Below are 23,867 nucleotides of genomic sequence, written 5' to 3' on the forward strand. Positions count from 1 at the left end.
GTGTGTAGGAAAAAAACTTCTTCCTTTTAAAAAGGCATTTGATGGGACTTCCCTGGCGGTCCAGTGGTTAAGACTCTGTGCTTCCATTGCAGGGGGCACGGGTTTGATCCCTGGTCGGGGTACTGAGATCCTGCATGCCGTGGGGCACAGCCAAAAAAAAAAAAAAAAGGGGCATTTGATAACTGCTGCTCTGGGCTCTCTCCAACATGAGGTCAGGCTCATGGTCCTCCAGACTGAGATTGGACCTCTTATAGAGAACTCGGGAGACCTGGTGTCAGAGGAAGCATCCCACACTCACGTCCCAGCTCCCCTAAACAGCCGTCAAGAGGCAGATGGCGGCACGAAGACACCAAGCCTTTCCTGGAGCCCAGATGACCCCTGAATAGAAGCTGAAGCTACCTTGGGCCTTCCCCTTGCCTTTGGAGGGATAGAGACCCCAAGAGGGGAAGGGGCCTGCCCAGGTGCATGCACGGAAAGGCCAGAGCTGATTCCCAGGCCTCTTGGCCTGGGCTTCCTCTGATGCACTGCCCCGTCCAGACCTCCCGCCTGGGGACTTTGAATTCTGCCACCATTTTCCTCTGAAAGCCCCAAGACCAAAGTGACTATGGCCCCTTCTTGCTGTCTTTGGGGCACCTCATCTGTTTCCCCAAGAGAGCTCATCACCTCTCCTGAGCCTGGACCAGCGCTGCAGGAGGGGCAGGCCCCAGCCTGGGGCCAAGGCTGTGGGCGCTCTACCCAGCAGAGTCAGGCAGCCCCTCCCATATTCTGTCAGCCAGCTTTGCTTTATGGCCCTGAACCTTGACCTTGGGCTTGGAGCCTTGTTAAAAGGGATTCTTTCCCACTGACACAGAGTGATGGTGGCAGTACTGACGCCACATGTCCAAGAGGATCGGGAATCGGAGCTCGTCTCCCTGGGCTGTGCCTGGTGTCAGCTTTCAGATCCAGGCAAGGCCGCCTGCCAGCTCTGTGGGACCCTGGAGATATTTATGATTTCTTTCTGGATGAGGAAAAAAGAGGAAGAACACTTCAAACAATAACTTCAGTTTAAGAACACAAACCTCGGAAAACCCTGAAAGATAAAACATGTGCAGGGATGACCCTCCCCCCAGTTCCTCGATCCCCCAAATGGCTGCAGAGACTGGATCTCTTATTTCTGTTGTGATAAAACCCCCTTTAAGTCCTGAGGGATGTTCCTGGAAGGCTGGAAACCGCTCTGCTGAGCAAATGGTCCCACAGCCACCTTCACCCAAGCACCCCCCAGCTGCGGGGGCCCTCCTCCAGCCCCAACCAAGGACCAAGAAGTCCTTTATGCTGCGGGATTCTGGCTGTTCCATTCTCATGCCAGGGGTTTCTGGGGACGGACTTCCCCCAGCCGTGCCAGTCTGAAGGGAAGCCACTCCACAGCCCGTTGGGAGCAGCGCTGATGAGAAAGTCATTCATTGTGTCAAACAAACCTGCCATCACCTGCTATAACTCACCTGTCCAGAGACACAGCCACGACAGGGCTGGATCAGCCCCAGGGGGCCCCAGGGTCCAGGCACTAAAGCACACACACTTTTCTTGGGTGCACTCACCGACGCTACAGTTCTAACTCCCTTGCTGAGGAGGTTTCCAACGTGGCCAGGAATCGTGAAGGAAAGAGCGCTGGCTTTGGAGCATCTCTGATCTGGTTCCTGCCCCTGCCTGTGGGGCCTGGGGCAACTTCACAACCTCTCAGAGTCTCCGTTTTCATCATCTGTAACAGAGGAACCAAAACACCTATGGGGAAGATGCGTAATGCACATGGTGACGCCCGAGGAGCGTTAGAGATACCCAAGAAGTATGGCTTTCGTTACTACGTCATCATCAACACAGAAGGGACTCGGGGAGAGCATGAATCCAGACCCAGAATCCAGGGTTCAGGAATCCCGGTGGTTAGTGAGGGCGGAAGGAGGGGTGCAGTGGAGACGTTCATTTCAGGGGTGAGCGCCCTCCACACTTGGGTGCCCTGTGGTCAGCACAGGTGTGCTGTATACCTCCACTCTGGCGGCTGGGCAGTCAGTACTTCTCAGATGAGTTTCTCTCCAAAATGGTCCAGATACCAAAGGCTTTGCTGGCCAGAAGGCTGGATCTTTGCTGCCTGGAGGGTCCCGAGGACGCTGCACTCTCCCCGGCTGTGCTGTCCTCCTGACGGCTTCTGGACGTCCAAGCAACTGCCTCGCCCAGCATGGACCCAGGAGAGTTTGCCCCTTCCTGCATATCCTTCCTGCGCAAGCGCGAGTACCAAAGCCCATGGCAAAGATCTGGACTGGGCCTCGTGAATACACAGGGCAGGGACTATTGTTCCATTTTATTGTGGAGGAAAGCTGAGGGCCCGGTGTGGGTGCTCCTCACCTGGGCTGTGGATTGCCCGGGCCCACCAAGTGGCCTCTCCAGCCCAACAGGATGCTTCCCAGGGGATCACCTTTCACCACAGAAGCCAGGGAATGGGCCACCGTGGTATGATCCATTTGCTTACAGGAAGCAAAGCCTGGCTCCTTTTCCCACAGGAGAGAGAAGGGGAAAGGTGGATGCCCAGCTGATGTGCCTTCTGACTCCAGTTACGGTTACTGACTCAGAGAACAAAAGGCTGAAAGGGAGCATCCAGTCCATCCCTGCATCTGACTGATGGGAAGTTGAGGCCCAGAGAGGGCTGAACTCTGCCTGAGGACACACAGCACAGTTCCTAATGCTGACCCCATTCCTGGTCCATCAGAAGGCGTATGCTCCCAGAGCAGGGGACCAGCCCCCTGGATTTAAGAGCTCCTCCTCCTGCAGCCTCTTCTGACTCATTTGGGTCCCCATGGAGGGTGTAGGTGGGGTGGGAGGAGGGTTCCTGGCCTTCCCCAGAACACATTGGGGCTTTTGCTGCAGTTCTGTGTGACCTGGGGAGGTCTTCTCCCACTCTGAGCTGCCCTTGACACAGCTATAAGTTGGGACCATGGATTGTGGGGCCTCACTGGCCACAAAGGTACCAAGAGATGTCAAAGATGCGAAAGGGCTTTGTAAACCCCGGGGCCCGTGGAGATGGCGAATGCTTCTGAGCTTCCACCCACGTGTCAGAAATAGGACCAGACACGGACTTCCCTGGCGGTCCAGTGGTTAAGACACTGCGCTTCCACTGCAGGGGGCACGGGTTCGATCCCTGGTCTGGGAACTAAGATCCCGCATGCCGTGTGGTGCGGCCAAAAAGAAGAAAGAAAGAAATAGTACCAGACAGAGACACAAACACAATGTGCACACAAATGTCCACGCGCAGAGACACTCCCATGTAGACCCCCTGCCTTAGACCTGAGTGTATCCACACTCATGCTCACTCCCACGCGCACCCTTGAAGGTCTGCATTCTGGTACAGGGACGTGGCCTGTGGGTTGGTCTCTCTCTATGCCCCCTCCCACACCCCCTCCCCAGCAGCAGGGCCCTGACCCTCTTGGAGCCACTGATGCCCCTCCCTGCGTGCCAGCCCCTCTGGCCCCACAGTCCCCACCCCATGCCACTGCCAGATTGGGTTTCTTCTCACTAGGGCCCAGCTGCCTTCTGGGGAAGGGGGGCAAAGGGACCATGTCATCCCTACATAGCAACGGGCCTCTACTCACTTTTGGGAAGGGTCTCATTTCTTAAAAAGTTGCATTTATTTAATTCCTGTCTTTTCCCCACAGAAGTCAAGGGCCCTGATGTTTTAGAAAGGAAATGCCGTGGTGCCCTCAGCTGGGGTGAGGGGCCAGGATGGCATCTGGGGAAAGGCTGTGGAGCCCCACCCCACAACCCTGGGGGTAGGACTTCCAGAGGACAGCAGGGTGGGGGCCACTGAGGGCAGGGCTCCAGGAGCCCCCTGGGACTTCAGGCGTTTTCAGCAGGCCAGTTCCTGAGGCTGCCAGGATGATGGCTAAGAGCCAGTGGCAGCCCCTGACTCCCCGGGTTTGAATCCAGCCTCTGGCACCTACTAGCTGTGTGACTTTGGGCAAGTTACCTAACCTCTCTGTGCCTGGGTTGCCGCATCTGTAAAACAGAGATAATAATGGTTCTTCCCTCATTGGGCTGTTGCAGGAATTAGACAAATTTACATGAAAAGCGGTGCATCAAGGTCTCGCCCTTCCATTAGCGTCTGGCAGATTGAGTGCTCTGTGAACTCCAGTTGCTTTTTCTTCTTTTGATCATTATTATGACCTGCATGGCTCCACATGGGCCAGACCCTCTGCTCTTGTGAAATCGGAAGAGAACGTTTCCTCCCTTCCTCCCCTCCCACCATGACACAAGCCAGAATATAATGAACTTCAGCATCAAAACATCTTCCTTATCTCTACTTTAAACCCCTTCCGTTTTTACTGACTTTGGTGGAAATGGAAAACAGCTGCTCAGGGGCTGCAGCGCTTGCCGTGTACAGTGAGGAAGCTCCCGGCACAGAGCTGCCAGGGTGCACCTGGGACAGACGGCCCCCTGCGGGAGGAGAGCAGTCCCTCCCCTCCCCCGGGGCCCCCTGAGGTCCTCCAAGGCAGGCTACCTGGACAATGAGCTGGGGGTCCCCTTCCATATCTGCTCGCCCCCCTCCCCAAAACTGCTGCTTCCCAAGAGGACACACGAGCATCTTTGCAGCCCCATATGATGGAGGAATATTCTGCCCCCATTTTTCAGAATACGAGAATGGGTGAGACATGGCCCCACAGGGAAGAGGGGTACACAAGAGGTTCCCCGTCCACGCCACCGAGTGCTGTCAGCAAGGTGTACACAGGATGCATGGCAATTGGTGGGAAGGTGGGTGCCTGAATCTGCCTAGAGTGGTCAAGGAAGGCTTCCTGGAGGAGGTGGTGCTTCACGAGGAATTCGCTCATCAATGGAGTGGTTGCAAGCCATTTCTAGATGCGATGACAAGACAAATGCTAAAGGCCTAGAAGAGTTAGAGGTGCTCAGAGCATGGCAAGTAGCCCATCCCAGGGGTGGGGGTTGTCCTCAGGGCATCGGGGAGCACTGGGGGCTGACGGGTCAGATTGGTGGTTTAGGATGGGCAGGACAGCGGCTTGACATGTTTTACATACACTGACCACACCTGTGTCCTAGCGTCCAGCTCAAGAAAGAATATTTTCATCATCTTAGAAGCCCTTCTCCTGCCTCTTCTGGTAACTGCCCTCCCCAAGATAACTGCTAACCCGCAGGCCACTGCCTTTGACCTGTCCTGCCTGTGCTGGAACCTTCGATAAATGGACTCACACAGTGTGTGCTCTTTGGGGGGGGCTCTGTCATCTTTGTGAAGTTCATCCACGTGGCTGCACGTGGTTTGCGTGCGCTTTTTACAGTGTCAATAGTCCATTTTGTGAATATTCAATTTACCCAGGTGGCCACCGATGGGAATTTGGATTATTTATAATTTTTGGTTATTATGAGCAACGCTGCTCATTCTTGCACGTGTCTTTTGGTGAAAGGATTTATTCATTTTTGTATCTAGAGATGGAATTGCTCCTACTCAGCCCTATTAGAAACTGCCACATTTTAAAAATGTGGTTATTCCATGGACGTTCCACTGACGCTCTCTTAGAGTTCCAGTGGCTCATACTCTCTCGGATACTACATTGTTAGTCTTTAATTTTAGCCATTCTTGTGGGTGTGGCTTAATTTGCATTTCCTGATACGGCTAATGAGTTGACCCCTCCGCCTATGACTGTGGGCCATTTGGCATCTTTTTTTTTTTTATTTATTATATTTTTATTTATTTTTGGCTGTGTTGGGTCTTTGTTGCTGCGCGCAGGCTTTCTCTAGTTGTGGTGAGCCCGGGGGGGCTACTCTTCTTCGCGGTGCGCGGGCTTCTCATTGTGGCGGCTTCTCTTGTTGCGGAGCACAAGCTTTAGGCGCGCGGGCTTCAGTAGTTGTGGCTCGTGGGCTCTAGAGCACAGGCTCAGTAGTTGTGGCACGTGGGATCTTCCCGGACGAGGGATCGAACCCGTGTCCCCTGCATTGGCAGGCGGGTTCTTAACCACTGTGCCACCAAGGAAGCACTTTTTTTTTTTTAATTTCTTCACCATCACTAAGATTTTTTTTTTTTTAATAAATTTATTTATTTATTTATTTATGGCTGCATTGGGTCTTCGTTGCTGCGCGCGGGCTTTCTCTAGTTGCGGCGAGCGGGGGCTACTCTTCATTGTGATGCGCGGGCTTCTCATTGCGGTGGCTTCTCTTGCTGCGGAGCACGGACTCTAGGTGCGTGATCTTCAGTAGTTGTGGCTCGCAGGCTCTAGAGCACAGGCTCAGTAGTTGTGGCGAACGGGCTTAGTTGCTCCACGGCATGTGGGATCTTCCCGGACCAGGGCTCAAACTCATGTCCCCTGCATTGGCAGGTGGATCATTTGGCCTCTTATTTTGTGGTTTTATGTCTTCCAAGGACCTCTTCTACTCGGTGATAGGCCTCTTCATTCTCTTAATGATGTATTCTGATGAAAAGAAATTCTTAAATTTAATGTGATCCATTTTATCAAAGTTTTCTTTAATGTTAGTGCTTTTTGTGTCCTAAGAAACCTTTGTCTATTCTGAGGTCATGAAGGTAAGTTACCCATTTTTTCTAACACTGGTATTGTTGGAAATTCCCTGGCGATCCAGCGGTTAGGACTTGGAGTCTTCACTGCCGGGGCCTGGGTTTGATCCCTGGTCTGGGGAACTAAGATCCTGAAAGCCATACTGCGCTGCAAAAAAAAAAGCTGTATTGTTCTTCTTTTAACATTTAGATCTACAATCCGTCTGGAATCGACTTTCATGTGTAGTGTGCGTTAGGGGTCAGATTTTTTTATTTTACTTTTCAATTTGGATGTCCAATTGACCCAGCACCATTTATTGAAAAGTCCATCCTTTCTCTCCTCTACTCGTACGTGCCTTTTTAATAAACCAGGTGAATGTCTAAGTGTGGGTCTCTTTGTCTATCTTTGCACCAATAATACAGTGTTTTAGTTACTGTAGTTTTATAATAGATCTCGTTTCTGGTCCTAAACGTCTTCCACTTTTGTTCTATTTGTTCTAGATCGCCTTGGCTATTCTTGGACCTTTGCATTTTCATATATATTTTAGAATCAACTTGCAAATTTACACGCACACACACACAACATACACAAAGCCTTCTGAGATTTAAATGGGACTTCATTGAATTTATAGATCAAGTGGGAGAGAGTTAACATCTATAATATAAGGCCTTCCAATCCATGAACATATCTTTCCATTTATTTAGATCTTCTTTAATTTCTCTCAATGATGTTTTATAGTTTTCAGTAGATTTATTCCTAGATAATTTGATGCTTTTTGTGAATGATGTTATTGTCAATAGATAGAAATATGGTTGATTTTCTTTTTAATTGAAGGCAAGCTTTTTATTTATTTATTTATTTATTTATTTGGCTGTGCGGGGTCTTAGTTGCTGTAGGCAGGATCTTTTTAGTTGTGGCATGGGGGATCTTTAGTTGTGGCGTGCAGCATGCGGGATCTTTAGCTGCATCGTGCACGACCTAGTTCCCTGACGAGGAATCAAAACCAGGCCCCCTGCATTGAGAGCGCAGAGTCTTAACTGCTGGACCACCAGGGAAGTCCCGGAATACGGTTGATTTGTATAAACTGTCTTTGTATTCCATCAACCTTGCTAAATTAACTTAATAATTCCAATAATTCCTCTTTAGATTTCATTGGGGCAAAGATGCTTTGGGGTGTGATCCAGCCATGGTACAAGACCCAACAATCTTGAACTCTGGGCTGGATGTGGAGGTAGAGAGGGAGGAAGACAGACTTGGCCAGTTAGGTCAGCAGAGTTTTTAGGGCCATGGTGGGGTGAAGAAATCACAAACTTCACCCATGTCCAGCCATGGTCCAGGCACTGTTTTCACATCACGTTGAGAGTTGCTGCCCCAGCCAGGGCACCTAGCCCAGCCCACCATGGGCTTATGGGAATGGAAGGCCTGGGTTCTGATTCTGGCCTTTAATCGACAAGCTGTGTGACCTTGAGTGCATTGCTGAACCTCTCTGAATCTCATCATCCTCACTCATAAAGGGAGGGACACACGCCAGGGTATTTCTGCCTCTCACCCTGTAGGTGACTGATTAACATTAGTGAATTGGTTTCACTCACCAGTGTTGTCCCTTTTCCCCACGGGGGGTTTCTGAAAGCTCTGCAGTCCAGGGGCTGCTGGTGTCGGGGTGGAGGTGGCCAGCTACCAGTGTGCTCTGAGCAGTTTCAGCGCAGCTGGTCCTTTGGGGATTTGTGTTTCTACAGCGGTGACACCCATGCAAGGCTGCCCCTCTCCAAGAAGAAACTCCAATTACTTTTCAATAAAAACTCTTGGCAGAAGTTCTTGAAAAAATATCTGGCTTTCTCTGTGATCCGTGATAGAGAAAAAGATGGAATTTAATTATTCTGTCCTGTCCATTAGCCCCACGGCTGGGCCTGGGAAGCAGTCACAGCTCCATCCAACCAGCAGGCTCCCGACCCCCGATGGGCTCCGTCGCTCTGGCATGTGTGGAGGAGCACAGGGGGGCCCAGGGTAGGGCCCCCACCTTTGGCCTGGCCTTGTCCTTTCCACGCTTCCTTCTGGGGTATGTGTCTTAGAAAAATCCGATCTGTCTGCAAGTACCTGGACAAGCGGTTCTCTACAAGTTAACTGGAAAGGTGGCTTCCCAGGCCCAGGGAAGGTTTTTTTTTTAAATTAATTAATTAATTATTTTTGGCTGCGTTGGGTCTTTGTTGCTGTGCGCGGGCTTTCTCTAGTTGTGGCGAGCAGGGGCTACTCTTCGTTGTGGTGCGCGGGCTTCTCATTGCGGTGGCTTCTCTTGTTGTGGAGCACGGGCTCTAGGCGTGCGGGCTTCAGTAGTTGTGGCTCGCGGGCTCTAGAGCACGGGCTTAGTAGTTGTGGCGCACGGGCTTAGCTGCTCCACGGCATGTGGGATCTTCCCGGAGCAGGGCTCGAACCCGTGTCCCCTGCATTGGCAGGCAGATTCTTAACCACTGTGCCACCAGGGAAGCCCCCCAGGGAAGGTATTTTACAAAATTCCTACCAGGTCCTCGCTGCTACCCACGGAGCTAGGCTCAGAGCAGCAGAGGGCACTTTAGAGCTGCAGGCTGAACTGGAAACACCAGGACTGGAAGAATCTGGAACGATCATGTCTTGGTGGCACTATCTCTGGAGCTCCAGCCTGCAGCTGGCTTGTTTCCTGCCGGCTCACTAATAGATACAATTTTGTATATTTTCCACACAGCATCATGAGCACATTTCATGCTTTCACCCAGTTAAAAGTTTAAATTACATTACGTATATTAAATATATACATTGTTTTAAAAAGGCCAGTAGCTCTTCAAGGCTTACCATGAGAAAGGAGAGTCCCCTATACCCCTCTTTACCCCCAATTTTCATTCCCTAGAGTCAGGCTTTTGGCGGTGGGGGGGGGAGCTTACCTCCAAAGCTCTTGTCACATTAGGGAAACAGATCACTCAGGACCTCCTTATTCCTGTGGTGCCCTGTGTGCACCCATGGCCAGTCTAGCTGGCCTGCCCTACCCCTGTCTCCGCAGTATCTTACCCTATTGACCTCCTTGGAGGTTTTTTCCCCTAGGAGTCTCGACTAGGGTCAAAGTTCTCCCGGGGGATTATAGGGGTCTCTTCCAGCTGGGCCCCGTTGGGTTGGCTGCAGGTGACATCCACCCTGCGTATGTCCCGTACCTTCAGACCATTTCAGAGACCTCTCAGAGGGAGCTGGGCCTCTGGGGACAGGACCATGCAAGTGCCCTGGCTGCACCTGTCAGGGTCTCGTGGCCCAAGCAGGAAAGGGATGGGTGAGGTAAGCAGAAGCTGGAGGCACAAAGGTGGGATGTCCTGGGAGGAGGAACAGAAAGAGAGAGGCAGAGAGGGCAGCCAGCCGGCAAGGGCAGGAGCAAAGAGTCCAGGAGCCCGAGGCCCCTGGAGCTGAGCAATGTAAACCCCTTTTACAGATGGGGAAACTGAGGTACAGAGAGAAAGAGGGCCTCACAAGCCACACAGTGAGTTAGTGGCCTCTGTAGGGCTCTCTCTACTGACCACGCCAAGCAGTCAGTTTCTCTCTCTCTTACGCACACACACACACACACACGCACACACACACACACGTACACCAGTTCGCCTGGCACATCCACCCTTCTGATATATTGGCAGAGAATTCCCAACACAGGTTCTGCCGCTGTGTCCTCAAAACGAGGAAACACTCGTGGGCCTGTGTGTGCTGGGAACGTGGGAATCCTCAGAATCCCAGAGAGTTAGAGTCTGCGTCTCAGGGAGGGGGAACCGGCCCAGAGCCAGGCGGCAGGGCCTCGGCCAGTCACACAGCCAGAACTGTCCCCACCAGGCCCATCTCCGTATTTCCACCGCTCCGAGGAATAGTTAGAGAAAGTCAAATGCATAATTTAATTGCTGTCGATGACAGAATGCCAGGGGAACCATGAAACCCGCCCAGTCTCAGAGCGCCTGCCCGGGCAGGTGGCACAGGGAGGCTGAGCTGGCAGCCTCGCCCCTGCCCGCTGGCTGGGCCTCTCTGCGGCTGGGGAGCTGGACCCCCTGTGCCTGCTGACAGCCAAGCCGCTCCCCACAGGCCAAGCAGGGTGCCCGGAGCCAGAGCAAACTAGGTCCGGGCCCAGCACACTTTCCAGAAATGGGTTTCTGCGAGGGCCCAAGGCTCACCCCTTCCTCTGCTGGCCTTCCCCCCTGCCTCACACCCTGGAAATGTGTTCACAGCCTCTAAATGCCTCAGGAATGTTCACTGGGTGGGGCTGGGGCTCTGACTGACACCTCACCCATGGCCATCCTGCACCCCCTTCCTGCTGGGCCCCGGGGTGGGGCGGTGCCCTCCTGTGTGTGGAGGGGACAGCTGAGGCTCAGACAGGAAAGTTCTCCAGGCCAGCCCTCCTCCAGAGCCAGCGCCTGTTCTCCCATGAGATGCTCTTGGGCCTTTGCTGCGAGGGCAGGCACCCCATCCATGCTGCCCTGCCACCCACCCGTCAGGATCAGCACGGGGTCACCAAGGGGCCCACGGGGAGCCACGGTGCCTCCAGGTGGATGAAGGGATGGTTGGGGATGGGTAGCGTCCCGGGGTGAAGGGAGGGGTGGGGGATGGATGAATGGGAAGGTGGGTGGGTGGAAAGTAAGGTGGAGGGTGGAGGGTAGGGTGGATGGAATGACAAATGGAACCCTGTTTGTTTTGATGTCTGTCTTTCCCATGAAGGGCCTCCTTCAGAGGCACAGGAATCCTGGACCCTCTGTATTTAGGAGGGAGGCACTAAGAGCCCCCTGGGGCTCTTTCCGTGTGTTTGGCCTTGTTGACTGGAGGCCATTGTACAGGAGGTGGGGGGGGCGGGGAAGGGGACCTCCCTAGGTATCAGCGCCTGTGGGCCTTTCCCCTTGGGCGGGTTGCTGAGCCCAGAGAGGACCCTCTCCTTTCCCTGATCTCCAAGCCCTCCTGTGTCTGCGAGCCTGGGACTCGGCCCCCGGCTGCCTTTCACTGCGAAGTCTCCTCTGCCCATCTCTCTGCTTTGTGGTTTGTACCTTTTTCTCCCTTCACCATCCCTTTCCTGGGAGGAACTAGAGGGGCACATGTGTGTTCAATTCCCCATGTTTAACCAGAAAACCGCCTCCTTTCTCGCTGATCCTTTGTGAAGTCCTGCCCCGTCCCCGAGTCAGACAACTGTATACATTCTTCTGGTTGTTTTAAAGTTTCAGTGTTTACGCCTCAGTCTTTAATCTCTTTTATGTATCGGGGTTCCTGACAAGGTTTTATTGGGGGAGAAAGAGTTCTGTTCCTACAAAAGGCTTATAAACCACTGACTGGGCCGAGCCCAGGGTAGATGGGGAGGGAGATGAGGGTGAGGGGACCCCTGCCAGCCCCCATAAAGCCAGGTAGGGCTGGTGAGCAGAAAGTGGCTGTCAGCACCCCTGGCCCCAAGGCTGGGCGCCCCTGGGGAGGACACGGCCTGAATCACCTGTTCCCATGGTCCTAACGTCCTGGTGTCTCCTCACATCTCTCACAGAACACCCATTATTTTAAAATAGGGACATTTACAAGGTGGTTTGCATTCAGCGACAAAGATGGGGGACAGACAAGGCTGATGATGGGGGGCCGGGGGCCTCGCTGTGGCCAAGGGGCCTCTGAACACCAAGTGGGACCTGCCGAGTCACCCTAATAGCTCTCGTGTGTCTGTTTAACCAGAATGGGGCTCCTGTAGGGTCAGGCTTTGAACTGAGGGAGGAATCTAAGCACCCCTTGGCTTCTAGAGCAACAAAAGCTTCTTAGAGCAGCTTTGAACCGTCTGTTCCCTCATTGAAGAGCTCTGGGTCTCTGGGGGAGACAGACATGAATAGATGATTACAGCCCAGGGCGATGTATGCCCGGGAGGTTAACAGTTCCTGGTCTCCTAATTGGCCTTCGGCTCCCAGGCCCGCCCACTCCCACCCATGGGACACTTCCGCTGCCAGAGTGAGCTTTTAAAAATGCAAATCTGACCTTGGCTTTCACCCCCTCCAACAGCAGCCCATTGGCCTCAGGATACTGCCAAGCTCTTCCCCCCAGGCCTCCCGTGTCAGGGCCCAGCCCACTGCTCCAGCCTTGGTGGCCCGCAGGTGTGCTCGGATAGGCCAGGCTGCTGGCAGATGCTCCCCTGTTCTGTTCTCCTTGGGGCCTCAGCCCTTATTCTTCCTTCTGCTGAACCTGACCAGTCATTGTGCATCCCTCAGGCCTCACCTTAGATGCCACTGCCTCCAAGAAGCCCTCCTGGACCACTGCCCACCCCAGATGGGTTTTGACATCCCCCATGACGCTCTTTTGCACGTTCTGTTCTTCTAGCCCTTACCAGCCTGTGTCTATTTGCCTGTGTCCTTCCCCAGACCGTAGTTCTCAGTGTCAGGGAGCGTGTCTCATTTACTATCCATTCAGCAACTATCAGGTATTTTTTTGAGCCTCTATTTTGTGCCAGGCACTGAAATGCATGAACAAACAAAATAGACAAAGACTCCGCCCATACGGCACCCACAGACTGACAAGGCAACCCAGGTGCTGGCTCAGACAATTCACTGAGTAAACAGACAGTACCCTGTGCTGTGGATGCCCAGAAAGGAGGGTCAGGGGTCTGGCAGACTGCATGGAGGAGGGGGCGCTAAGGGTAAGGAGGCTCTGAAGGATGGTAGGAGTTTTGCTGGCAACAGCTCAGAGATTTCCCTGCCTGCCTGACCAGAGGCTATCCTTGTGGCTGGGCTGCTCTCTCCCCAGGATCTACTCCACTCTGACCTCTTCTCTTTCAGAATGCATGAACTGTACCCGGCTCAGTGACATGAGTGACCGGCTGACCACGCTGGAAGCCAAGGTCAGATGGTCTGGGGATAATGGGCCTAGGGAGCTGGCTGGGGAGGGGCTTGCATCAGCCCCAGGGAGCCCAGCAGGACTGAGCAGCCTGGTCCTGAGGGATGGGTGCTGTTTGGGGCTTCAGTGGCCCGGGGTAACCTTCTCTAGGCCGGGCCAGTCTCTTGGGGTTTGGGAAGGGAGTGGGGTGAGCAAGAAAGCTGAGGGTCCCAGGTGTGAGGGACGCTGGGGAAGATGCTGGGATGTACTTCTGGTACCCGAGACTTTAGAAAAGGTCGGGTCCCCAGGCTGGCTGGCCTGACGGACATTTTCCAGGCACCTGAAACCAGGCTGACAGCCTGCTCTGGCCCAGGCCCAGTACACTCACTGGGGTGTTAAAAATCACAGCTCTGGGGGAGGACAGGCACCGTGCCAGCTGTCCCCTGCCCACTTAGCCCTCGCCCATGCCCTCCCGCCGTGAGCAATTCCTCCCCTGGTCCTCCCACCCTGACACCTCCCTCTGCCTAGAGAGGCTGTACCACGACCATGGCCAAGGCCACGGCAGCGGGCTGGGGGTGGGGCTTACTCTCTGGCCCTGAGGGTGAGGGTCATGACCCCTCTGTAGACCTCAGGGGACTACAGAGGTGGGGCGTCAGGCTGTCCCAGTAATTGCTCTGCCTTGGCAGGTCCCTTCCTAGCTCTGGGCCTCAGTCTGCTGCCCTGTAAAATGGAAATCGAAGGAGACATTTCCCGGCCCCTCACTGGGTCATTCTGAGGCTGGTGGACAGGGGTGAGCTCGGTGGCTCCTGGGTGGGGGAGGGGAGAGGTAGCTCGAGACGGGTGTGCAGAGGTGGCTGCCACTGCGTTTCTTCTGGATCCCCAGGTAGGGGGTGGGAGACTCCTGTCTCAGCTCCTGTGTCTTATCTGGATCACCTTCCAGCTGCCCACCTGCCTGCTCTATGCCCAAGTGTCCCCTGGAGGAACTGGGCCCCTGGGAGCTTCGTCAGCCCGGTCAGAGGGCCCTGAGAGGCGGCAGCCTGCAGAGGGAGGGGGACACAAGCCAGGCTAGCAGCCAGGACAGCCCCGCAGCCTCAGGGGCTGTGCTGAGGCCAGGTGAGCCCGCAGGGGTCAGAGAGAGCACGGAGCTGGGCTCAGGGGCTGGGGTCAGGTGGGCGAAGGCAGGACCAGGCAGGCAGACCCCAGATGGGGAGTCAGAACCCAGGCAGCTGGCATAAGAGAGCAGAAACTCTGAGGCCTGGACACTGCAACTTCTGCTTCTGCAGACAAGAAACCTGTTTTGGCATCAGAAGGGATGTGTTCAGAAACCCAGCCACTGGCAACTTACTCCTTACCATTTATCGTTAGTTCACTAGGAAGTCCAGAACTTAGTGGTCTCAGGATTGGTTTGGTGGCTCAAGAACCCAGACTCTTCACACAGCCTTCCTCTCCACCTCCTTAGTGAATTGGCTTTTGGTCTCATGGTCAGTGCCTCATGGTTACAAAGTGGCTGCTGCAGCTCAAGGCCTCACATCCTTATACCTTGTTCAAAGGCAGGAAGTAGTGGGGGGAAGTAAAGCACCCCAACAGATTCATTATGTGTCATTGGCCAGCACTGGGCTATATGCCCACCTCCTAGTTGCAAGGGAGCTGGGAAAATGAGTAATTGGCCACTCATGATTCCTCCTCTGGGGCACACCCGCAGGCACACAGTAGGGGGCTCTGGAGCCAGGGAAGAGGAGGAGGTTGGAGGCCAGGCGACCACAAGGGACTGTTCCATTTACATTCCGCACGGTGCCCGAGTCGCCAAAGGACCCAGACCTAGGAGCTCGTCTAGATTCCTGCCACCCTCTTGTCCTGGGACAGGCTGGAATGGCTGTTGGGCGATGGTGGGGTGGAAGGCCAGCAGACAAAGTTTCCTGCCTTCCTTCCTCTCCTGCCCCTCAGTTTACACTCTGACTCCAAGGACCAGACTGAGTGGGAGGCAGCCCGAGGGCATCTCCCTGAGTGAGGGTCACAGGAGCCTCGGAATTCGGCTGCTCTCCAGTACAGGAGGGCGGTGTCCTGGCCAATCAGGCAGGCCGCCATGACGTCATCAGAGCCACTGCCTCCGAGGCTGGCCAAGGTCTGGTTTTCTTGGGCTAAGTCCCCACGCCCACTGCTGCCCGCCCTGGTGTGCTCATGCCCGGCAGGAATGGGGTCAGTTTCTCTGGGAGGTTGGCCATGGCCAGGCCAGGAGGACTTGGACTCTGGTGGGGGCTGATTCTAACTTGACCGTGGCCAGGGCTTCTCTGCCTGGGTCCGTGGGCTCTGTGGGCCTTGGTGTCTGCGTGGGAAGTGCCCCAGGAAAAAGTGAGCCGGGTGTCTGGTGCAGGGCTAAGGCTGCAGGTGGCAGGTCCCCTTGGGAGCTGGGCCTGACCCCCCTCCTTGATCTTTCCAAGCTGCTCCAAACCCCCTTCTGCTCCTGGCTACTCCCTGTTAAATATTTCCATCTGGAGGTTCCCCCGAGACACTGCATCTCAACTCACCCCTGGACTGATCACCTTCACCCCCAGACCTGCCCTCTCCTGCGCCCCTGTTTGACTGGAGGCAATCCCACCATCTCCAGAGCCAGGCCAGAAACAAGGGAGCTACCCCTGCCTTCGCCCACCCTCCTGCCCCCAAGCCCTGGGGCGCCAGGTACTGACAGTTCTCCCCGCCTCCATCCTCACACCCACAGCTCTGGGTCCCAAATCATGGGCACCGACAGACAAGTCTCCTTCCCCTGCCGCCCAGCTCCTCCACTTGGCCGTGGCCGGTCAGCTTCCCAGTGGACAGTCAGTAGTTGGGACAGGAATTGTAACCCTCCCTTCCTAGAGGGGGTTCCAGGGCTCAGGAGATGGGGTTCCACCCCTGAGCCGCTGTGTGATCTGAGCCAGCCACTCCCCTTCTCTGTGCCTCCGTGAAGCTCCACTGAGGCCAAGGTTGTGGCCCGGCTGTGGGGAGGTGGGTGAGGCAGCACATGGGGCCCTGGCCCCACCACCTACTTGCTGGGTGACCTTGGGCAAGTCACTTGCAGTCTCTGAGCCTCTATTTCCACCTCACCTGTGATGGGGCTGCAGTGGCCCTTCCTGTCTCATGAGCCCTTGTGAGGACCAGAAAGGAGAGGGGCTGAGAGACAGGGGCCCTGGGAGTCACCAGAGCCTCAAGGGTCAGGAACCCACCCACCCAACACAGACGGGGACCTGAGATCTGATGCAGGGGTGCCACTTTATTCCCAAGAGTCCTCAGAGACTCTGTCACCCAGGCCCCGGAACACTGCAGAACTGGTGGGAGGGGGTGCTCAGAGGGACCCTGTCTGCACAGCCACAAAGCCTCAGCCCAGCCAGCCAGGCCTGGGTGCTGTGAAGGCCGCCGTTTGTTCCCGTGACCCGCCCCCCTGCCACCGTCCCAGCATCAGCAGGACTAACCGGGTTGCTCATGTGTTGAGCGCTCCCGATCTCCCGTGGCCCTGCAGGGTCAGTGTTATCACCCCCATTTTGCTGATGGGAAAACTGAGGCCCACAGAGGTCACAATGCTTGCACAAGGTCACACAGTGGTCACCTAGTAGGAGAGCAGGGATTCAAACCAGCCTGGCTGGTAGCAGGGCCTCAGCTTCCCCCATCACATGGCACTTAACCTGTGCTGGGCTCTGGGGACCCAGAGCAAGGAGGGCGCCCCCTCCCCAGGTGGTCCCTACTCCTGAGGGCGGGGCTGGTGGCATTGCTCCCACCGCCGCCCTGGCTGTGGGCACAAAGTGATTGTACAGGAGCTGAGGGGACACACAGGAGGGGAGGCCCCCCTTCTGCCCAGAGGGTCAGACAGACACAGGGAGGAGGGGACAGCTCACTGGATCTCAGAATCTTCCGGGGGTCGGGGTTGTGGGCAGGGCTGGTGGAGGGCCCTGCAGGAGCTTGGGCTTGGAGGTGGGGCCGTCTTGGGCTTGAGGGGCACTGGGAGAGTTCAGGGCAGCTGGAGCAGAGCGGGTGGAAGAGACGCAGGTGAGGCCAAGGCGGGCGCCTGTGTACGAAGTGTGTGGAGATATGGGCGGTGTTTAGGGGGTTTGCTTTGCAGGAGGTCCTCATGCACTGCTGTTGATTGTGGGGACCGGGGGCTGCAGGAGAGGGAGGGGGCAGGTGGAGGTGGGGGAGGCAGAGGGCTGTTGCAGAGCCTGAGGCCACAGGCCTGGGGAGCGGGGACATGACAGGCCGAGCGAGGGCCACAGGCAGGCGGAGGGGCACTGGAAGAGGCCTGGGGGCCCATTAGGCCCTCCGGGAAGTATGGACTCCCGCGTTGGAGTGGGCGTGGGGTGGGGTATAGGCCGGGGGACTTCAGTTTGGATGCCTTCAGGCAGCAAAACCTGCGGGATTAGACACCAGTGATTCTAATGGGGGGGGCTGGGGGGCCTGGGGGGCGGCGGGGGTGTGCTCAGCTCCATACTCAGAACACTTTCATCTCACACGCTGAGTTGGAGACTCGAGCAGGACGCGGGATTCGGGTTTCTAAGAGCTGGAGGGGACGTGAGACACTGGGCTTCTTCCTTCCTGTCTGGCAGATCGGCACAGGAAGCCGGGCTCCATCTGATATGGCCCGGGAACCCCAGGGCCGCCTCTGCTGGGGTGGGGGGGGTCTACTGTGTGCTAGCATCTGCCTGCCTGCCCTGTGCAGATCCCGGGCACGCAGCGCCCCCTGCTAGCCTCTCTGGGGACAGCAGGGCCTCTCTGAGGCCTCCTGGCTCCCAGTTCACGTGAACTGAGGCCCTGGGTCCTTTTGGTTCTTGACCCCTGCTTTCCTCCAGGGCAGAGGACAGTTGCTTTCCAGGCTGGCCCTGGGTGACCACGGCCACTTCTGTTTCTCTGGAGTTCCAGCTAAACGTGCATCAAGCTGGACCCATTTATTTATTCTTCCTCCTTCTTTTCTTTCTTCTTCTTTTTTCTTTCCTTTCCTTTCCCCTTCCCTTTCTTGCCCTCTGCCCCTCCCTCCCTCCCTCCCTCCATCCATCCGTTCATCCACAAACATTCCCTGACTGCGTTGTTTGTGCCCTGAGCCAGGCAGTGTGGGGGACAGGCGGGCCCAGTCCCTCCCTTGAGAGGAGCCGGTGAAGTGGAGGTGACCGTGGTCGTTATTCCAACAGCCAGTGTCTAATCCCAGTGACAGCCGCTCTAGGAGAAAAGTACGGTGACTCTGAACGTGTCCAAAGGGGACCTGCCTGAGCCCAAGGGTCAGGAGGGCTTCCTGAATGGGAAGGGGAGGGGGGCAGGGGTGGGAGAACATTCCAGCGAGGGGACTGGTGGTCCCAAGAGCAGCGGGCAGCTGCTTGTCTCCTGGGGCACACGTTCCCATTCACATGTGTCCCCGGCCTGGCCTGGGCCTGACCCTCTGCCCTTTTCCGGCCCAGGTTCTCCTTCTGGAAGCAGCAGAGCGGCCCTTAGGCCCAGACAATGACCTGCCGACCCCCCAGAGCACCCCACCGCCCTGGAACGAGGATTTCCTCCCTGACGCCCTCCCTCTCGCCCACCCCGGGCCCCAAAGAAGAAGGCCCACGGGCCCGGCCGGTGAGTGAGGCCTACAGGGGAGGCATGGCCTCCCAGGGCCTGCACAAGGAGGTCATACATGCCCACGTGGCATTTTGAAAAACTGAGCTAATGTTTAAAACCTGGGGGGATTTCACATAAAAACCAGGATTTCTCGCTTCTCTCAGAAAAACGGAAGATCTGGCCATTGGGGTTGGCTGTCTCTTAACAGAAACAATTGGCTGGGACTTCCCTGGTGGTCCAGTGGTTAAGACTCCACACTTCCAATGCAAGGGGCACGGGTTTGATCCCTGGTCAGGGAACCAAGATCCCACATGCCGTGTGGTTTGGCCAAAAATATATATTAAAAAAAAATTAAAAAAAGAGAAACAATTGGCTGCAGCTAAGTCACAGCTGCCCCTGCAGATCCCGTTCAAGGTCTGCAGTTTGCCGCAGTCCTCACCATTCCTTATTGCCTCACAGTCCAGCTACTGTGCTCACTGACTTCCCTGCTGCCCCTTAGCATCTGCACTTAGGCCCCCAGCCCAGCTCCACCCAATTTTACAGCAGCCCCTGCCTGTATACCGCCAGGGACGGGCAGCTTACTGACTGCCCCCCTTCTGGGGGGTGCTCTCTGAACTCTCTGACCCAAGTTGGAAGACATCCACTCACCTGTTGTTTTCACCCTTCCCACCACACTTTGAAGTCAGAGGTAAACGTTTTTTCTCTGCAGTTTCTATCCATTGGTTTGGGCTCTGCTCCCTGGGACTGCAGAAAGTAATAATAACTGTAATACTGGTAGTCAGCATTGTTGAATGCCTGCCACGTGCCAGGAGAAGTGCTGGGGCTTTACCCTGGGCGGTGAGCTGGCACTGTCTGTGTGGCTGAACTCAAGGGTTTAAGGCTGAGGTCTCGTCTGACTGGTCAGTATCCGTGCTGTGCCAGTTATTAAATATTTTTATATCACCCTAGTCTGTACAGATATCATTGCTAATCATTCCAGTAAACTCGTACAGCTCAGGTTACAGAGGAGAGAACTGAGGCTCCGAAAAGTGACCCCTGGGGTCGCCCAGCGATCCAGGGCCATTTTGACTCAGTGATTCTCGGACCCACTGGAGCCCTTTGCAGGTGACGCCTTCCCTCCTCCTGTCCCCAGGCTGAGCCCCCAGCTTCTTAGCACTCCTGCCCAGACTCAGCTCTGAGCACGCTCCATCCCCTTCCCTGCCTGTAGACCCCCAGCAGTGGGAGAGTTGCCTCCAGTAGCCATTCCAGGGGCCAGGGAAGCATCAGATATTCTGTAGTCTCTGGAGGCTGGGAGGGTGTAGGGGTGAGCTTAGGCCTGCTATGAGAGGAGGGGGCATCTCACTTTGGGTCCCCCCCCGCCCCCCCGCACCTCTCTAGCCACTCTCCCCAAAGTCTCATTTCCAGAGGGCTGCCCCATGCTCATCTTCAGATCCTTCTTCTTGGACTGAGGAGGGAGCGGGGGCTGGAGGAAGGGGGGGCTTCTCATCCCCTGGAGGACCCAGGCCCCAACACCCCCTGGAGGGGAGGGAGGAAGCTGGAATGGGTTCCAGGTCTCCTGGGGCACCTTTCTTCTTACCGGGACTGCAGTTCCCAAGAATGGCCACCAGGTGGAGCACAAACCCTACAAATGCTGACACCTGGGTGAACCCTGGAATCCTCGCGAGCAGGTGGGAATCTCTCTGGAAACCGGCACCTCCAGGGCCTCCATCAGTTCAGCAGGCATTTTTGAGCATTCTCCCCAGGCCCAGGGCTTCCAGAGGGAGAGAAGGGGCTGTCCCCAGGCCACACAGGGGGACTCTGGCCTCTCCATCTACTCTTGCCCACCCGTGGGGCCTGGAGACCGTGAAGCTGGGCAGGCATGTCCTTCAGGGCTTCCTGGGGTCTCTAAGGAGGCCTCATTGGGAAGCTCTTTGCCAGAAGCCCAGTTCCTGAGCCTGAGCAAGGAGACAGCAGGACGCGGAGAGAGGATTCTGACTCGTGTACAGCCTGGCTCTGCTACCTTGAGCAAAGGGCCACCTTTCTGAGCCTCAGTTTTCCCATCTGTCAAGTGGGGACACAAGTAGCTCTTGAGATCATAGAAGTTAATAGGAACAAAAATGGTTTGCAAGCTGTAATGACTGATGTGAGCTAGTGATGGTCCCTTTGCCCATTGTGGGGGGCCCCAGGTGGGCCGGATTCCTGGAGGCAGGTCTGACCGGACAGCCCAGGTGGTCAAGCCTGGAGCCACGGGGGGCGCAGGTCAGCCCACAGTGTCTCAGGCCTCATTTCATTCTATCCCCAGGGCCCCCGGGACAGACGGGACCACCAGGGCCTGCAGGTCCCCCAGGCTCCAAAGGTGACCGGGGCCAGGCAGGAGAGAAGGGCCCAGCGGGTCCTCCTGGTAAGGACACACCCCCACATGCCCCAACCCGACTCTGTCCACTGGGGGAAGGGAGTTGGGGTTTCTCCCCTGTCTGAGCAGGCGAGGCATCCCAGACACCCCCTTTCTTGCTGGGGCTAATGACTGTCATCTTGGGGGGCTCCAGGCCCACTTCCTCCCACTGCCCCCCTCACGGCAGCCTCACCCCAAGCACCTTAGGGCTCCGTCTCGCCCCGGGCTGTGGGAAGAGAAGGCTTCTGGAGTTGTGGGCGCAGGTTTCCGGGGGTGCTCCTGGGGGCTGGGGGTTGTGCTCAGCCGTGTAAACAACACCTCCAGAGACCACCCAGCTCCTCCTGGGCTCTGTCAGGGCAGGTACAGGGCTGGCCCAGGCTGGCTGCCACCCTCGGCGCCCCTTCCCCAGAGCTGAGGTCCCTGGAGCGGGCAGAGGGCATCTGGCCGGAGCCCCCACTGGTTCTGTGGTTCCTGTCTCCCTCACCTCCCATCCAGCTGCCCCGGGTCCCCTGTGCACTGGGTTGGGAAGGGGAAGTCATGTTATTAGCTCCCGGAAGAGGCCGCCAGGGTGTCCCTGGGCCTGGAGGCCACCACCGACCCTCGCCAGCCCCGTCCCCTTCAGGGTCTGCTTCTCGTCTCTGTTACATCAGCCACGAGGCCCGGCCCTCCTGTGACTCCTCTCCTCCCCACTGCAGGCCTCTTGGGGCCGCCAGGGCCCCGTGGGCTTCCTGGAGAGATGGGGCGCCCCGGCCCCCCCGGCCCCCCCGGCCCAGCAGGCAGCCCAGGCCTCCCTCCAAACGGCCCCCAAGGCGTCCTCTACTCCCTGCAGCCGCCGACAGACAAGGACAGTGAGTGGCATGCCTGAGGGGTGGGGAGGGAGGGCGGGCCTGAGCCTGTCTTCGGGGGGACCAGCCCTCCCCAGAGGACCCCATGAAGCAAGCGGACTGTCAGTGAAGGGAGCCTTGGCTCTGTCAAGTGGGGGGCGGGGTCGCCAGGGGGGGACTGACGCGGGGTGGGGCGGCAACCCACGCTCAGCTCCTGCCCCGGGGTCTGACCCCCACGGGTCACTCCGCTCTCTGGCCTGGCCTCGGGTCATCCGTTACCCCGTGTCCTCTCCACAAATCCCCTCACTGTAGCCACTGGACATGTGTTGATCACCTACGACGTGTGGGACTCTGTTTTTACCCGCCCGCCTCGTACAGCCGTGAGCAAAACAGCCTCCTGCCTGCAGAGGCTACAGTCTAGCGCGAGAGGGCGCCTCTGAGCACACACACAGCCGCCCCAGCGCGCGGGGAGGGCGGTTCCAGGGAGGCCCCGAGGACGGGGGTGGGGGTGGGGCCGGCAGCCCACGGCGGGCATCGTTTTGGTTAAGGGCCCTGGGGAGTGTGAAGGGTTTTAAGAAGCAGGATTGACTTGAAATTCTGAATGGGTGACATCCCAGGGACCGCTTTGTCGGCTGTCGGAGAAACCCAAGCCCCTCCTCCTGGTGCTTCTGCCCCCTCCGCCCCGCGGCAGCATAGCCCTCCCCTGAGCGTTAAGACCTGTGTCCCGCTCTGAGCCTCAGTTTCCCCATCCGTAGAGGAGGGGTGGTAATACATCCTGATGGAGTTGCTCTGGGGGTGAAAAAACACAGCCCCCAGCCATGAGGGAGGGGCTCATTCCAAGGGGACTGAGGGGCCTGGGCTGCCCTCAGTAGATACAGGGGCAGGAGAAAGTGTTAACTCCCTGACGACCCAACCGCCTCACCCTCACGGTGGGCTCAGTGGTGCCCCCTAGTGGGGAGAATGGATGATGCGTGTAAAGTGCCTTGGGAGTCTAAGGGCTCAGCCGGCATCCCTGGGCCAGGAGAGTTGCAGCCTGCCCTGGCCTGGGCACGATGCCCTGCACCTGGCACTGCCCGCCTGCCACGTCTAGTGCTGGGAGCCCTCCTCAGACAGGACCCTTCTTCCCCAGCCCTGGGGCCCTCCAGGGAGGGCAGCTTTCCTGGAAGACCCAGGTGTGAATGTTTGGGGACAGTGGGGGGTGCCCCAGTGGGGGCACCTGGCTGGCCAGGACTGAGCACCTGTAGGAGGCCACCCGCCATGAAGCCTATGGAAGGGCTCTCCAGGCTTCCATGAGTGGAGGGAGAGGCAGAGGCAGCCACCCCCATCCAGACATTTCCAAGCCTGGCTGTCTGGTCCTGGCTCTGAGAATAGGGCAGAGTGAAGTCACACGGGGCTCACCCTGGAGAGACCCAGGCCACTAGACAGACTCCACCCGGCTCTGGGGCCCTGATGGAGGCAGCCCAGGGCCCTGCAGCTCAGAGGGGTGGGCAGGGAGGGCTTCCTGGAGGAGGCCCCACAGGAGTGAGCTAGCCAGGTACGTCAGGATGGGTATGTGGGGTGGACCCTGGAAGAGCGTCCAGCCCGGGTGGTAAGCAAGGTGGGGCCAGAGTCAAGGGCCTGGAGTGTTCAGGAAGGAGTTTGTGTTTTAAATGGAGCCCACAGGGCTTCCCCTGCCCTCTGATTTGGCCTCTGTGTGCTCCTCTTGAGTCGTGGGAGCAATGGCGTCTGCTCACCAGGGCTGCAGTGAGGCCCGGCGGGGCCGGGCATGCCCACCCTGGCTCCGGGGGA

The 23,867-nt window shown here is 56.8% G+C and overlaps 1 protein-coding gene across 2 annotated transcripts in view; it reads left to right on the forward strand.

Moving 5' to 3' along the window:
- Positions 1-23,867, forward strand: part of COL26A1 (collagen type XXVI alpha 1 chain) — a 176,478-nt gene that overhangs the window by 141,134 nt on the left and 11,477 nt on the right. For both annotated transcript variants that reach the window (XM_030872096.2, XM_030872095.2), the window contains exons 4-7: positions 13,295-13,356; positions 18,746-18,902; positions 21,166-21,264; positions 21,951-22,103. In XM_030872096.2, coding sequence (XP_030727956.1) covers positions 13,295-13,356; positions 18,746-18,902; positions 21,166-21,264; positions 21,951-22,103 — 471 coding nt within the window. The remainder of the gene's footprint in view (positions 1-13,294; positions 13,357-18,745; positions 18,903-21,165; positions 21,265-21,950; positions 22,104-23,867) is intronic.

The sequence above is a fragment of the Globicephala melas genome, chromosome 15, assembly GCF_963455315.2.
Source record: "Globicephala melas chromosome 15, mGloMel1.2, whole genome shotgun sequence".
Classification (NCBI taxonomy): Eukaryota; Metazoa; Chordata; class Mammalia; order Artiodactyla; family Delphinidae; genus Globicephala; species Globicephala melas.